Source organism: Bison bison, unplaced genomic scaffold (assembly GCF_000754665.1).
Source record: "Bison bison bison isolate TAMUID 2011002044 unplaced genomic scaffold, Bison_UMD1.0 scf7180017858736, whole genome shotgun sequence".
In the NCBI taxonomy this organism is placed as follows: Eukaryota; Metazoa; Chordata; class Mammalia; order Artiodactyla; family Bovidae; genus Bison; species Bison bison.
In genome coordinates, this window is record NW_011489308.1 from 394,057 (window position 1) to 411,631 (window position 17,575).

Below are 17,575 nucleotides of genomic sequence, written 5' to 3' on the forward strand. Positions count from 1 at the left end.
AACAGTGAACACTGACATTTTAGGAATCAGCAAACTAAAATGGACTGGAATGGGTGAATTTAACTCAGATGACCATTATATCTACTACTGTGGGCAGGAATTCCTTAGAAGAAACAGAGTAGCCATCATAGGCAACAAAAGAGTCCGAAATGCAGTACTTGAATGCAATCTCAAAAATGACAAAATGATCTCTGTTCATTTCCAAGGCAAGCCTTTCAATATTACAGTAATCCAAGTCTACGCCCCAAACAGTAATGGTGAAGAAGCTGAAGTTGAATGGGTCTATGAAGACCTACAAGACCTTCTAGAACTAATACCCAAAAAAGATGCCCTTTTTATTATAGGGGACTGGAATGCAAAAGTAGGAAGTCAAGAAATACCTGGAGGAACAGGCAAATCTGGCCTTGGAGTACCCAATGAAACAGGGCAAAGGCTAACACAGTTTTGCCAAGAGAATGCACTGGTCATAGCAAACACAATTATACAGTGGAAGTGACAAATAGATTCAAGAGATTAGGTCTGATAAACAGAGTTCCTGAAGAACTATGGACAGAGGTTCATGACACTGTAGAGGAGGCAGGGGATCAAGACCATCCCCAAGAAAAAGAAATGCAAAAAGGCAAAATGGTTGTCTGAGGAGGCCTTACAAATAGCTAAGAAAAGAAGAAATGTGAAAGGCAAAGGAGAAAAGGGAAGATATACCCATTTGAATACTGCATTTGAATGCAGAGTCCCAAAGAATAGCAAGGAGAGATAAGAAACCCTTCCTCGGTGATCAGTGCAAAGAAATAGAAGAAAACAATAGAATGGGAAAGACTAGAGATCTCTTCAAGAAAATTAGAGATACCAAGGGAACATTTCATGCAAAGATGGGCTCAATAAAGGACAGAAATGGTATGGACCTTACAGAAGCAGAAGATACTAAGAAGAGGTGGCAAAAATACACAGAACTGTTCAAATAAGATCTTCGCGACCCAGATAATCACGGTGGTGTGATGACTCATCTAGAGCCAGATATCCTGGAATGCAAAGTCCAGTGGGCCTTAGGAAGCATCGCTATGAACAAAGCTAGTGGAGGTGATGGAATTCCAGTTGAGCTATTTCAAATCCTAAAAGATGACGCTGTGAAAGTGCTGCACTCAATATCCCAGCAAATTTGGAAAACTCAGCAGTGGCCACAGGACTGGAAAAGGTCAGTTTTTATTCCAATCCCAAAGAAAGACAATGCCAAAGAATGTTCAAACTACTGCACAATTGCATTCATCTCACACGCTACTAAAGTAATGCTCAAAATTCTCCAAGCCAGGCTTTAACAGTATGTGAATCGTGAACTTCCAGATGTTCAAGCTGGATTTAGAAAAGGCAGAGGAACCAGAGATCAAATTGCCAACATCTGTTGGATCATGGAAAAAGCAAGAGAGTTCCAGAAAAACATCTACTTCTGATTTATTGACTATGGCAAAGCCTTTGACTGTATGGATCACAACAAACTGTGGAAAATTTTTCAAGAGATCAGAATACCAGACCACCTGATCTGCCTCTTGAGAAATCTGTATGCAGGTCAGGAAGCAACAGTTAGAACTGGACGTGGAACAACGACTGGTTCCAAATAGGAAAAGGAGTTCGTCAAGGCTGTATATTGTCACCCTGCTTATTTATTTTATATGCAGAGTACATCATGAGAAACACTGGGCTGAATGAAACACAAGCTGGAATCAAGATTGTTGGGAGAAATATCAATAACCTCAGATATGCAGATGACACCACCCTTATGGCAGAAAGCAAAGAACTAAAGAGCCTCTTGATGAGAGTTAAAGAGGAGAGTGAAAAAGTTGGCTTAAAACTCAACATTAAGGAAACATTAATAACATTAATGGCATCTCATCCCATCACTTCATGGCAAATAGATGGGGAAACAATGGAAACAGTGAGAGACTTTATTTATTTTTGACTCCAAAATCACTGCAGATGGTGACTGTAGCTGTGAAATTAAAAGACGCTTGGTCCTTGGAAGAAAAGTTATGACCAACCTAGACAGCATATTAAAAAGCAGAGACATTACTTTGCCAACAAAGGTCCATCTAGTCAAACTATAGCTTTTCCAGTGTTCAGGTATGGATGTGACAGTGGACCACAACGAAGGCTGAGCGCTGAAGAACTGATGCTTTTGAACTGTGGTGTTGGAGAAGACTCTTGAGAGTCCCTTTGACTGTAAGGAGATCCAACCAGTCCATCCTAAAGGAGATCCTGGGTGTTCTAGGAGTTCATTGGAAGGACTGATGTTGAAGCTGAAACTCCAATACTTTGGCTACCTGATGTGAAGAAATTACTAATTTGAAAAGACCCTGATCCTGGGAAAGACTGAAGGCGGGAGAAGGGGACAACAGAGGATGAGATGGTTGGATGGCATCACCGACTCAATGGACAGAGTTTGAGTAAGCTCTGGGATTTGGTGATGGACAGGGAGGCCTGGCGTGCTGCAGTCCATGGGGTCACAAAGAATTTGGACAGGACTGAGTGACTGAACTGAACTGAATATTCCATTATATATATTTTCCTTAATTCAGTTAGTATTCTTATCACTATTGCTTTGAATCCTCTGGTAAACTTTCTGTTTCATTTTTTTTTCTCTTGCTCTTTCCATTAAGATCAATTCCTCTGTTTTCTCAATTTGCTTAACAGTCTCCATCTCTATGAAATTAGGTGAAACAGTTGCCAATTGCTGTCTTGAAGGGGTGTTCTTTTGTGGGAGCAACCCTATACCGCCTGTGTGTCCAGTGGTTTTGGTGGGAGAGCTGGATTTGACATGAACACAGGTCACATCTTTTCTCACGCTGTGCTTCCATATTACACAGGGCATGCTTCCATATCACTTTGGAAGGATTGAGGCTGGGGAGGAGGGGCTAGGGCCAGAGCTAGGGCTTCCTCTGTTGTCAGGGACTATCACCACCCTATCAGGTCCAGGGTTGGGTCCCAAATTCCTGGAATAGAAGCCCCAAGGAGCAGGTCTGAGCTAGTCAGGTATAAGCTTTTCTCTCTCCCAACATCAGCACTCTGGCCCCGGAGGTGAGCAGTGCTGGAGCAAGAGGGGCCAGTATGAGCTCCTAGTGTGTGACCAGGTGCAGGTGGCAACAGTTTGACCACATAAAGTTTAGGCTGCTTCTGATGTGCTGCCTGTGCAAGTGCCCATAATGGCTGTCCTTGCCCAAAAGATGCCACTTTGGTTCTGAGCTACCTCTGTGTCTCCTGGCTGAGTTCTTCCTTGGCTAGGGCAACCCTCACTCCAGTATGGAGCTCTGCATACTCCAGAGCAGTTTCAGGAGACCAGCCAGTCAACTGCGCAGTTTCAATCTGTCTTTTCTGCCCTCTTTTGGGAATAAGTGCACTCCTTGTGCACTCCTCCCAAGTGGAGTCCAGGCTTCCTGCAGTCCTCCTGTTAGTCCCACCAGCCCTCCAATCAGCCTAGGGGCTCATCTCCCTTGTGCTGGATACCAGGATGGGGGGTCTAATATGTGGCTTGAACCGTTCACTCCCCCAAGAGGATTTCTGCCTGTGTAATCTCCCTTTTCCTTTGGGTATGCCTCCGGACACAGGTCCCCAACTGACTGCTTCTCTTTCCTTCCTATCTTATTCTATGAGGATCTTTTTTTTCAGCCTTAGTTGTATAGGAGTCTTTCTGTCAGTTTCCAGTTAGTTTTCAGCAAGAATTTTTCCATACGTAGATATATTTTTGATGTGTTTGTTGGGGGAGGTGAGTTCCATATCCTCCTATGCCACCATCTTGATCTCCTCTCTTAACATACATTCTAATTTCTTCCTTTTCTTACAAAGAAGTCAGAATACTAAGTATACTCATCTGAACCTTATTTTTATACTTAATAAAAAATATATCCCGGAAATTGTATTAAAAAGCAGAGACATATTTTGCCAACAAAGGTCCATCTAGTCAAAGCCATGGTTTTTCAATGGTCATGTATAGATGTGAGAGCTGGACCATAAAGAAGGCTGGGTATAAGAACTGATGCTTTTGAACTGTGGTGTTGGAGAAGATTCTTGAGAGTCCCTTGGACTGCAAGGAGATCAAACCAGTCAATCCTAAAGGAAATCAACCCTGAATATTCATTGGAAGGACTGATGCTGAAGCCCCAATAGTGTGGCCACCTGATGTGAAGAGCCGACTCATTGAAAAAGACCCTGATGCTGGGAAAGATTGAGGGCAAGAGAAGAAGGGGGAAACAGAGGATGAGATGGTTGGATGGCATCACTGACTCAATGGACCTGAGTTTGAGCAAACTCAGGGAGATAGTGGAGGACAGGGAAGCATGGCATGCTCAGTCCATGGGGTTGCAAAGAGTTGGACACAATGACTGAACAACAACAAATCCTGGAAATCAGGGGTAGATCCGGGTTTTATGAAAGTATAAGGCTTACACAATTTGAGGGCCCAATTAAGAAAAAAATAATACAAAATTAGATGTAGGGACCATGACAGAGAGAGTTCCTGAAACTTGAACCTTATTGACTTCACGGTAAATCTATGTCTGTTGGACATCATTCCATATCAGTCTGCAAACTGTTTCCTCTTCTTTCAATAGCTGCATAATATTCCACTGAGTGAATGTACATGCCATTTATTTTTACTAACACTTCTGACTCTCTGTACCTATGCCCTTGGGTAGTCAGCACTCTTTCTGGGTAAAGGATACCCAGGAGGGGTGAGTATTCTGAGGCATTTATCACAACTAAGTACATCCTCTTTCTTAAGAAAAACTACCTTTTCTTTTGCCTCTTATACAATTTTCTTTATTTCCTTTTATTTCCCATCCTGTTTTCCTGATAACTACTTCTCAAAATCCATTTTCAGTTTTTTTCTACCTATAATAAATGCTAGTGTGCATTTAGGTCTTATTTTTAGGCTCTATCTTCAATCTGTACTCTATATCTAATATTCACCTTATCTTTGCACATAGCTTCCTTTACCAACTATGTATCTTTTCATCGGTGACTCAAATACAATTTCTGTTCTATATCTTTTTCTTAATTTTCAGTTAGACTTTTCTAGTTGTTGACTTGATTTCCTCATTTGCATGAATCAAGGAAGACTCAAAGTCAATGCATTTAAAACTTAATGATCTTTCATACCTCTAACCTAATTCTTTTCCTTTATTTGTAGTCTTGATTAATATCATCATCCAGGAAAATAATTAATTCATTAACAAAGTAGTTATCGAGTGCTAAATATTTGTGAGGTTTTCTGCTAAGTCCTAGGGGCACTGTTCTCCTAGTCTTTGTTCCAGCACCCTTGATAAATCAGTAACTCAATCTATTGATTATATATCCTGAATATATTACCTCCTATCTCTATATAAAGAGCAGTGCTTTAATTTAGCAACTTAACACTTCTTGCCACAAATACTGAAATAGTCTACTATTAGTCTACTTTAATATATCTCTACTTCAATTCAGCTTCCATGTTGTACTGAGAATTATCTTTCTAACAAACAAATCTAATTTTTAGTAAAGACCCTTCGTTTCCTACCTAATATCCATTTTTCCCTTTGTTCTTTGGTACGTAATGATGATGTGCGCGCAAGCTCAGTTGTGTCTGACTCTTTTGTGACCCCACAGACTATAGCCTGCTAGGCTCCTCTGTCCATGGAATTTTCTAGGCAAGAATACCTGAGTGGGTTGCCATTTCCTACTCAAGGGGATCTTCCTGACCCAGGGATTGAACTCAGGTCTCCTGTATCTTCTGCATTTGCAGACAGATTCTTTACCACTGTGCTACCTAGGAAGCCCTTATTCCTGGGTAGCACACTCTATATTGTTAGGGGTGGCAATATAGCCACAATAAAGACACTAAAATGGTAAACAAGGATTTTGCTACTCTGAACGTTAAGTTTAATTTTCATATTCTGTGTATGTTATGTATGTTTAAAGAAATTATTTACTGTTGAAAATAAAGTTCTAGAATATTGTAAAAAAGTAAATCAATACTTCAATTAAGTACCCCTATATTTTCCAGTCTCCCTTGCAGATGGAGTTGCCAATTACATATTAATATAAGCAGATAGATGGGGGCTTTTAGGAAAACAATTTAACAGTTCAGAGGTACACCCTTCTCTCCTTTATATATTTCTTCCTTCCTGTCTACAATGCTGACAACAGTGACATGATGCTGGAGCTCTAGCTGTTACCATATGACCAATGAAGGTGAAGCTATAAATCATATATTAAGGGTAGCTGAACTGAGACAGGAGTCCGGGTTCCCTGTGGCATTGCATGATCTTCAGACCAGCTCCTGACTGCCTACCTGAGTATTTCACATTATACAAGAGAAAAAGCAACCTCTATCACGTTTAAGCTATATTAATTTTAGCAGTGTTACCAGGTGCTCTTACGTTCAGTAAGCTCTCTTATTGACATAGTAAAGGCTTGCTTTCCAGTTAAAAAACTTTAAGTGGACTGCATATTGGATAGAGATGAAATTCCTAGCATGGCATCCAAATTTCTTAGAGAATTGTCCCAATTCATTTTTCTAGTCTTGTATCCATTTTTCTTTTCTTTTTTTTTTTTCCCATCCTATGCTTTGGATACACTTTGGATTTGCAATTCATAATTTACTTGCAAAAGTTGTTCCTTTTGTCTGGGATTTTAAAAATTGCCTCTTTGCTTGGCAAAATGCTTATTCTTTAAGATTCAAATTAAGTCATTTTTTCAGGGATGATAGCCTGCAAGTTCCTATATATGTCCAGTGTTCTTTGTGCTCCATAGTACTTTACACATTCTGCTACTACAGCAATTAGATTTATTGACATTACTTGTTTACATTACTCTCATCTCCAAAATAAACTGTGAGGTCTTTAACAGCAGAGTACGATTAGATTTTTCTGTATCTTGGCATCTTTGCTTACCCCAGACTGGTGTACAATATAGCAGCACAACATGTGTTTGCTAAATACTCAAAGGTTCTGCTTGTCCTTTTTCTTTCTGAAGCTTTGACATTTTGTTGCTAATTCTGCGTTACTATTTAAGGCATAAAAATGTAGATGTGATACTGAAGAATCAAACATAATCATTTAAAAATTTTTAATTGGCTCCAGTCTTAATTTGTTGGATTATGTACCCTCTTTATGGATCTCTTTATTTTGCTGGTCTCTCAAATGTGAATTTGAACAAAAATGTGGACAAAATGCCAAAATGAATCTGATATTAACTTATTAAATCTAAATGTTAAATTGTATTTTAATGTTAAGCTATTTACTAAATCAGTTTTAAAAAGACAACACATTGTAAGCCAGTATGAAGTATAATCAAACTTGTATGCTTTTCAAATTTACCAACAGATCCAACAAAATATTAATTCTTCAAATTAAACCTATATCAAATTGCAATTTTCCATATGGCAAAAGTCTTATTATTCAAAACATATAGGCTGAATTTCCACTTTGTTTCTTAGTTTATTTTACTGTCTACTCAAGTTGAATGTGATTACAACTTTCATTTTTATTTTTATATTGCTCTAGAAATTAAGGCACCTGTTCTCCTCCGCTGTGAAAAAGGAATATGGGCACGCTGGAATTTTTCAGTAACTTCTTCAACCTTCTGTTTTCGTTGTTGAAGTATCTGTTCTCTGATTTGGTGTTCTCTTTCTTCTTGTTCTTTTCGTTTTTCTTCAAATGCTCTATATTTAAAACAATGCAGAGAACAGAATTAGGTAGTATATTAAAAAAAAATCTCAACACAGAAATAGTTCTAAAACAATGCATTTATTATATAATAGTGCTTTCATGTTTCAAACATTGAAAATAAAAAAAAGGTTTAATTACTTAGAAAAAACAACTTTTAAGTAAAAAAAAAGGCCATTTGTTAACAGTTTAAATATCTTTGCAAGTAGTAATTTCAGAATCTTACCTAGGTCTTTTGCAACTAAAAGAAGGCATGTAATGAACCGCTTTCTAACTTGGGACAGGCCTGCACACACTTCCCATTTTCATTTTCCAAACCCTGCTGTGGAAAAAATCTCTTCTAAAAAGCTACATTATTTTCTGTACTGTGAAGAAAATAACTGATTGATAAAATAATAAGCCTTGCAAATTATGTAGTAGCCCAGAAGATAATATGTATTTCTCTTTTAGCCAAAAGTTTAAAATTGGCAGTCATGTTAAGTCTGAGTTGTGCTAAAAATTCAGACAATTTACATAAAAATAGTGATTCTCAACTCGTTTTGAAAACAAGAAAGACTTGACAACCCTGGACTCTTTATTCACTTATGGTTAGAAACATCTTCCCATAATTCTTACCATCCTCTATTTTTCTTTTTTTTAATAGTTTTTTAATTTTTTAAACAATGGAGGTATAACAGATTTACAGGAGAGTTAGGAAGTACAGAACAAGGTTACATATAATTCCTCTATATACCACAACTGTATTCTTAAGTAGATAAATTAAGATTTTTAGTTGGAGTTTCAATATCAAACTCTCAAAAATTACTAGAATGATTATACAGAGAGGTAGAAGGATACAGTAGATCTGCAAAGCACTATGAATCAATTCAGTATAATCAAGATTTATACAATTTTCATACAAATTCTATTCAAGTTCTCATAAACTATAAACTACGAGACACTGGAACATATACAGAGACATAAAACAAGGTGCAAAAATTTCATGGTCTAAAGGTATTGAAATCGTACAGTTTGTTCCCTTATCATTGTAGAATTATATTAGAAATTGTATTTGAAAATAACCAACATATTTTCAAGTGCAATGTGACATTTACCAAGAGAGATCTTTGACTTAGCCACTGAAAACCTCAATAAAGTTAGAAGACTGAAAAAATACAGAGGGTGATTGCATAGAAGACATATTGAAATTAGAAAGTGAAAGTGAAGTCGCTCAGTCATGTCCGACTCTTTGCGACCCCATGGAATGTAGCCTACCAGGATCCTCAGTTCATGGGATTTTCCAGGCAAGAATACTGGGGTGGGTTGCCATTTCCTGTATCAAAATGAAAAATTAATATCAAACACATTTTTTAAAAATCCCATGGATTTGGAAATTAAATGTCCACTTTTAAATGATGGGTGTATCTAAGAAGCCATAACAAGGAACACTAGAAAATATTTGTAATATAATAAAAATGAAAAGAGAATTTACTAGAATTTGTTGCATGCAGCTGAAGCTGCTCAATGCAACTAAATACAATGTGGAGTCTTGAATAAGTAATGAAAACAAATAATGGACACTTCCATAAAATTTTGTGAAATCTGAACAAAATCTGTACTTTAGTTAATAATACTGTATCACATGTTAATTTCTTGTTTTTTTTCTTTTGTTGTTGTTGAACTAACAACAACATAGTAACTTTGTAAGTAGTAAGAATACTAACAACATAGTATTCTTTATATCCTCAGAACTGAATTAGAAGTTTCAAGCCTCATTCAATTTTTTTTAAAATTACTAAGATAATAAATTTTCTAGACTATTAGCAGTAATACTAAATGCCAAAATACATGGAACTATATTCAAAGTTTTGAGGGAATATAAATTAGAAATCTAGTATTCTATTCATACTAAGTCAAACAAGTGGAATCAAAATATCATAAATCTTTTAGCTCAGCAAAAATTCATAAATTTTCTAAAAACATATATATCATACACTATATATATGTATACAAAAGCTTTTCTACTACCTTTGATAAAGGTTTGAGAAAGAACAATAACAACAACAAAAAAAGAGACGGAGAAATTGGAAAACATAAACTAAATGAAATGGGAGCACTAAATATGAAACAGAAAAAGTAAAACAAACTAGATAAAAGTAAAAGGTCATCATATAGTCCAGTTGTTTTTAAACATGCCTTCTCATTAGAAGCACAATTGGAGCTTTGGAGAAAAAAGCAATACCTGGACATTTTTATTTTTCAAAATTTCCAAGAGAATTCTGATATGCATCTGGATTTTAAAAAGTAATTCCAAGTTTTTGTATTAAATGGTAGTTTTAGTGATATAGAATTCTATTACTTTCTACTGACCAATGGTACTGACCATGATCCAATGGTATTAGGCGAATAACAGTTACATAATCACAATAGTAAAAGATGTTTATCAGTTTTCACAATCAATAGCCAGACAAAAAATAAAAGATAACTACAATGGCAAGTCATAATGGAAACATGATTAACCTAACAATATAAATAGTTACATATAAGTTGGTGGGTTAAGTAGACTGATGTGGTAAGTGAAAGTTCATACATGCACATGTTTTCATTTGCCCATCCAGTTTATGTCTTTTGGTTGGTGGATTTAATCCACTTACATTTAAGGTAATTATCGATATGTATGATCAATCTTATTACTATTTTCTTAATTGCTTTGGGTTTATTTCTTATAGGTCTTTTCCTACTTTTTTGTTTCCTGCCTCGAGAAGTTCCTTTAGCATTTGTTGTAAAACTTGTTTGGTGGTGCTGAATTCTATTAATTTTTGCTTTTGATTTCTGGAAAGTTTTTGATTTCTCTGTCAAATCTAAATGAAAGTCTTTGCTGGGTAGAGTATTCTTGGTTGTAGGTTCTTCCCTTTCATCGGTTTAAATACATCATGCCATTCCCTTCTGGCTTGTAGATTTTCCATTGAGCAACCAGCTGATAACCTTTATCATCTTTCCTTTGTTTCTTTTAATGTTTTATCTTTGTCTTTGATTTTCATCATTTTGATTACTATATGTCTTCATGTGTTCCTCCTTGGGTTTATCCTACCTGGGACTCCGTACTTCCTGGACCTGACTGACTCTTTCCATGTCAGGTAAGCTTTAAGTTATTATCTCTTCAAATATTTTCTCAGGTCTTTTCTCTCTCTCTTCTCCTTCTAGGACCCCCTATAATGTGAATGCTGTTTAAATAGGACCCCCTATTCATGTTGTGTTTCATGTTGTCCCAGATGTCTCTTGGGCTATCTTCACTTTTCTTCATTCTTTTTTCTATATTCAGTTGTGCTGTAGTGATTTCCACCATTCTGTCCTCCAGGTCACTTATCCGTTTTTCTGCTATTGATTTCTTCTAGTGTATCTATTTGTTCTTTAGTTTTTCTAGGTCTTTGGTAAACATTTCTTGCATCTTCTCCATTGTTTTCCCAAGATCCTAGATCATCTTTACTATTCATTATTCTGAAGTCTTTTTCTGGAAGGTTGCCTGTATCTACTTTATTTGATTGTTTTTCTGGGATTTTATCTTGTCTCTTCATCCGGGACATAAACCTCTACTTTTTCATTCTGATTAACTTTCTGTAATGTGGCTTTTGTTCTAGCTGCTGTGGGATTGTGGTTCTTCTTGCTTCTTCTGTCTGCCCCCTGGTGGATGAGACTAAGAAGCTTGTGTAAGCATCTGATGGGAGAGACTTGGGGTGCATGAAAACTGGGTCTTGCTCTAGTGGACAGGCCCATGTTCAGTAAAACTTTAATCCAATTATTTGCTGATGGGTGGGGTTATGCTCCCTCACTATTAGTTGTTTGGCCTGAGGTGATCCAGTCCTGGGGTCTATCGGCTCTACTGGCAACCTCCAAGAGGACTTAAACCGAGAAGCATCTTCCAGGACTGCTACTGCTGCTACCACTGCTCCTGTCCCCGTGGTGAGCCACTGCAGACCCATGCCTCCACAGAAGACTCTCTAGCACTAGCGGGTAGGACTGGTCAGTCTCCTTTGGGATCACTTCTTACTTCCCCACTGAGGGGGGAAGCAGTCTTGGTGGGTCTTGATGCATGCAAGATTTTGTTTTGCCCTCCAAGAGTGGAGTCTCTGTTTTCCCCAATTGTGTGGAAGTTCTATAATCAAATCCCACTGGTCTTTAGATTCCTTGTGGATTCCCGGTCCCTTTGCTGAATCCCCAGGCTGGGAAGCCTGACATGAGGCTCCAAACCTTCACAGTAGTGAGAGAATTTCTTTGGTATTATTCTCCAGATTGTGGGTCACCCACACAACAGACATGGAATTTGATTTTATCATGTTTGTGCCCCTTCTACCATCTTGCTGGCGCTTCTTCTTTGTCTCTGGATATGGGACATCTCTTTTTTTTTTTGGTTGGTTCCAGTGTCCTCCTGTCAAAGGTTGTTCAAGAGCTAGTTGTGAGTTTGGTGCTCTTGAAGGAGGAAATGAATGAATGTCCTTCTATTCTACCATCTTGAACTGGAAGCCTCCCATTCTCTATTTTTATCTTTCCTATTTCATTTATTTCTGACTGTCCCTAGGCACTTGATTTTATATTCAAAGAACTAATATAAAAAATTAATTTTGTTCATAAAAATGTGTGTGTTTGAGTGTGTCAATAATATCTCATAGATAATGAAAAAAGTGAAGGCACACTGGTATGTCTCACTGGTAGAGAAACTGTCAAGTATCTCTTGGGAGTACATGGGGTTGGGAGGTGGTTGGCAAGAACTCTTTAAATTTTTTAATGCCATAGGTCACTATTAACCAACCTTCCAAAGATCTCCACTGGCTGGAACTATCTGAATGACTATTATATTTATAAAAAGACCCAGAAAATTACAACTGTTATCAAGGATATGGAGAAATTGAAACCTTTATGCATTGCTGGTGGGACTGTAAAACAAGCAGCTGCTGTAGAAAACGGTATAGTGAGCCCTCAGAAAATTACTTTTAATTACCATATGATTACACTTCTGGGAATATACCCTAAAGAAGTGAAATCAGGGACTCAAATATATGTTTATATACTTATGTTAATAGTTGCATTATTCACAATAGCCAAAAGGTGGAAGTAACTCAAGCACCCACTGACAGATGAAGGGATAATCAAAATGTAACATTCATGTACGATGGAATATTATGCAGTATTAAAAATAAGGAATTCTGACACATACTATAACATGGATGAACCTTGAAGATATTCTGCTAAGTTAAATAAGTCAATCACAAAAGGAAAAATCTTATATAATTTCGCTTATATGAAGTACCTGGGCTTCCCAGGTGGTGCTAGTGCTAAAGAACCTGCCTGCCTAATGCAGGCAGATATAAGAGATGTGGGTTTGATTCCTGGGTTAGGAAGATCCCCTGCAGGAGGGCATGGTAACCCACTTGAGTATTCTTGCCTGGAGAATCTCATGGACAGAGGAGCCTAGTGGGCTACAGTCCATGGGGTTGCAGAGTCGGACACAACTGAAGCAACAGCATGCATGCATACATATGAGGTACCTAGAGTAGTCAAATTCATAGAGACAGAAAGTGCAATACTGGTGGCCAGGGGCTGGAGGGAGTGAGGGTATGAGAAGTTAGTAATTAATAGGCACAGAGTTTCAGTTGAGAAGGTGAAAAAGGTCTGGAGATGGATGATGGTGGTGGTTACACAACACTGTGAATGTACCTAATGTCACAACTATACACTTAAAGGGCTTCCCTTGTGGCTCAGCTGGTAAAGAACCACCTTCAATGCAGGAGACCTGGGTTGGGAAGATCCCCTGGAGAAGGGAAAGGCTACCCACTACAGGAGTCTGGCCTGGAGAATTCCATGGACTGTATAGTCCATGGGGTTGCAAAGAGTCAGACATGACTGAGCGACTTTCACTTTCACTATACACTTAAAAATGGTGAAACTGGTAAATTCTATGTTATACATATTTTATCACAATAAAAAATAAGAATCCCCTCAGGTATTTGCTATGAAGGATGTTTTCTCAACCTTATGTAATGTACAAAGCAAGTGTAGCTATAAGGTCCTTTGTGCAACTGTGCAACCAGATGAACACTTAAGCGTCTCCATACTGAGATATAATTTATCAGCACTGTCGATTAGAAATAAAATGTAAGCTGTATATATAATTTTACATTTTCTAGTAGTCACATTGGAAACCAGGAGAATTTCAGTATTTATTTAACTCAGTATGTCTCAAACATTTTCATTTCAACACATGCATTAATGTAAAAATTATTGAAATATTTTATATCCTTTTTTGTACTAAGTGTTGCTTTATATTTAAATTTGGACTAGTTACATCTTAAGTGCTCAATGGACATATCAGACTAGCAGCTATTTTAATAAACTTTTCTGGTAGGCGGTTTGGTTTTCGGAAGAAGGAAGAGCTTTCACAGCAGACAAAGACTTAATAATAAGGAAGCTAGGTTAGAAATTAAGAAGGCCTATAAAAGGATTAATACAACTTCTTAAATAATTTTCTTTTAATTCATAGGAAAACACATAGCTCTCATTTAATTTTATAAAAATTTTGTTTTAAAACAGAGTTTCCTTTAATTATTCTAATACAGTGGTTCTCAACCCTGGGATATTTCCCCTTCCCTGGGTGCTTACAAATTTGTGAAGGAGTTTTGATTGTCACAAAAATTAGGGTGGGTGAATGCACTATCTGTCCTTTTTCATCTGGCCAATGTGAAGCTTACTCTAGACAAAACTATATATCTGAGAGGTGGCTTGAGAAATCCATGGCTGTCCAGATGCTTAAGGGAATTTGTCAAATAAAAATTTTTTTTTCCTGTAATTCAAATGTGTAAAGTGGTTCATTAATAGCTTATATTTGAGTCATCAGATAAGACACTAAACATTTACTTGGCATAGCAGACACAAAAATAGGGAAACAAGTTATTTGTTGTTTAGAATCTTAAAACAGGAAAAATGAATTATAACCACTTTACTGTTACTGAAAAGATAGAAGATTCTGAAAAGATTCTAGTAAGCAAGGAATAATAATTGCAAATTTGTTATATATTATTTCATGGCAAATAAATGGGGAAACAATGGAAACAGTGACAGACTTTATTTTCTTGGGCTTCAAAATCACTGCAGATGGTGACTGCAGCCATGAAATTAAGACACTTGCTCCTTGGAAGAAAAGCTATGACCAACCTAGATAGCACACTAAAAAGCAGAGACATTACTTTACTAAAAAAGGTCTGCCTAGTCAAAGCTATGATTTTTCTAGTAGTCAAGTATGGATGTGAGAGTTGGACCATAAAGAAAGCTGAGCGCTGAAGAATTGATGCTTATGAACTTTGGTGTTGGAGAAGACTCTTGAGAGGCCCTTGGACTGCAGGAAGATCAAACCTGTCCTTCCGAAAGGAAATCAGTCCTGAATATTCCTTGGAAGGACTGATGCTGAAGCTGAATCTCCAATACTCTGGCCACCTGATGGGAAGAACTGACTCATTAGAAAAGACCCTGATGCTGGGGAAGATTGAAGGCAGGAGGAGAAAAGGATGACAGAGGATAAGACGATTGGATGGCATCACCAACTTGATGGACATGAGTTTGAGCAAGCTTTGGGAGTTGGTGATGAACAGGGAAGCCTGGTGTGCGGCAGTCCATGGGGTCACAAAGAGTCAGACATGACTGAGCGACTGAACTGAACTGATTCATTATTACTCTTGTAAGAGAGTGAAAATATAATTGATGTTTACATTGGCTTTATATTAGCAGATTGTTATTGTTTAGTCACTAAGTTATGTCTGACTCCCACCCAGGCTCCTCTGTCCATGGGATTTACAAAGCAAGAATACTGGACTGGGTTGCCATTTCCTTTTCTGAGGATATTCCTGACCCAGGGATTGAACCTATGTCTCCTGCATTGGCAAGAGGGTTCTTTACTACTGAGTCACCAAGGAAGGCCTTGTATTAGGAGATACAGACTAGCAAATGTATGAGAACTTTTTATAGCTTGAATACTTAGAGAGAAATAAAAACATACTGAGGAGAGAAATGAAAGTTATTTTTAAAAAGAAATAAGTGGAAATTTGGGGGCTGAAAAAGTACAATATCTGAAAGAAAAATTTCCACTAGTAGGCTTAGTAGCAGATTACTGATAGCACAAGAGTCAGTAAACTTGAGGACTAATTAGAAATCATTTAGTCTGAACAACAGCACAGATGAGAGGGCAAAAGAATGAGTAACAACTTTAGTTACCTGTGGGTCACCAAATGATAAGTGGTCATTATTATGTGTCTGTAGTACAATATATGTATAATAGGAGTCCCAGAAATAGAAGGGAAAGAGAATAAGGCAGAAAATGTCTGAAGAACTATGGCCTGAAATTTTCCAAATTCGGTGAAGAACATTAAATTACAGATAAGAGCAGCTCAGTGAACTCCTATAAAGATAAATACCAAACCACAGACCTAGGTAATTTAAGTCAAACTAATGAAAACCAAACATAAAATATTAAAAGTAGTTACAGAAAAAAAGGTATACTACATATACAGGAATAAAACAGGAATGACAGCAAACGTTTCATGAGAATGACAGCTAACTTCTCTATGAGGAACATGGAGGTCAGAAGACAAGAGAGTGGCCTTTTTATAGTGCTAAAGAAAATAGCTGTTAACTCAGAACTGTGGATTCAGTGCAACTGTCTTTTAAAACCGAAAGTAAAATAAAGTTATCTTCAGATAAACAAAAGCTGAGAGTATTGCCAGATGTCCTGTACTACAAGAAATGCCAAAGGAAGTTCTTCAGGCTAAAGGGAAATTACACCAGATGGAAACATGGATCTACACAAAGGAATGAAGAACACTGAAAACAATAAATATGCAGGTAAATGGAAAAGGGTATATTAATTCTTCCTCAACTGTTAAAAAGACAACTGGAGGTTTAATACAAAAAATACAATATTGTATTGTGGGTTTATAACATTATAGATATAAAAGAAATGACAAAACAGCACAAAGGATGCCAGGGAGGTGGGTAAACATAAGTAAAATGTTGAAATGATCTAATATTAACTATAGGAACCACTGAAAAAAGGAGAACTTAAAAAAAAAACTTTTTTTTTTTTACTAAGTCAAAGGAAGACAGGAAGGAGGAACACACAAACAATAGAAAAAATAAAGAATTAATAGAAAACAAAGTTAAATTATAGACCTAAATCAAACCATTTCAATAATTATTAAATGTAAATGAACTAAACACTCCATTTAAAAAGCAGAGTCTTGGTTTTGGGAGATAATTCTCTATGAATATTTCATGTTTCTACACAGTTCAGGTCCTCTTTGAAGGCATTTACAGCCTAGTTAAAAATGTTTGTATAAGGAGACATTCCAGGATAGTAAAACTTAGAAAGGTCTTTCTTCCTGGAGACAATCTGGGGTAGTAAAGATAGAGATCTCTACTTGTTTACATTCCAGAGTAAAGATAAGATGTCTCTCTTTCTGGAGGGGAGGATGGGCAGCAGCAATGTATAAGATTAGACTTGCCCAATTCTCTGCTTCCTACTCTGTAATGAACCCTACTGCATATATAACTGCTGTGGCCTTCACTGCATTGCCCTTTGGGGCCTGAAGGTTGGGAATTGACACAAGATATTCTTTGGCTATTGCTTTTCCTATGGAAAGTCTATCTTCAAATTAGGGGGGTTATGTTTTTCTTTTAGCCTACCACAACATATATGAAATTGTGTAAGCTAAATCATTAGCTTGCAAGCTGGTTAAAAAATCTCAGACCTTTCATAGTTATTCACAGTTTATAACTGAAATACTTGCTAAATTGGTTATAAAGCAAAACCCAACCCAATATATATATATAATATATATTAATACCAGATGAAGTAGGCCTTAAGA

At 37.0% G+C, this 17,575-nt stretch overlaps 1 protein-coding gene across 1 annotated transcript in view; it reads right to left on the reverse strand.

The window, feature by feature from the left end:
* KIAA1377 (KIAA1377 ortholog) overlaps positions 1-11,647 on the reverse strand; it is a 73,913-nt gene extending 62,266 nt beyond the window's left edge. The window contains exons 1-2 of the mRNA XM_010828824.1: positions 11,454-11,647; positions 7,539-7,684 (exon numbers count right to left, since the gene is read on the reverse strand). Coding sequence (XP_010827126.1) covers positions 7,539-7,684; positions 11,454-11,647 — 340 coding nt within the window. The remainder of the gene's footprint in view (positions 1-7,538; positions 7,685-11,453) is intronic.
* Positions 11,648-17,575: the final 5,928 nt, after the last annotated feature.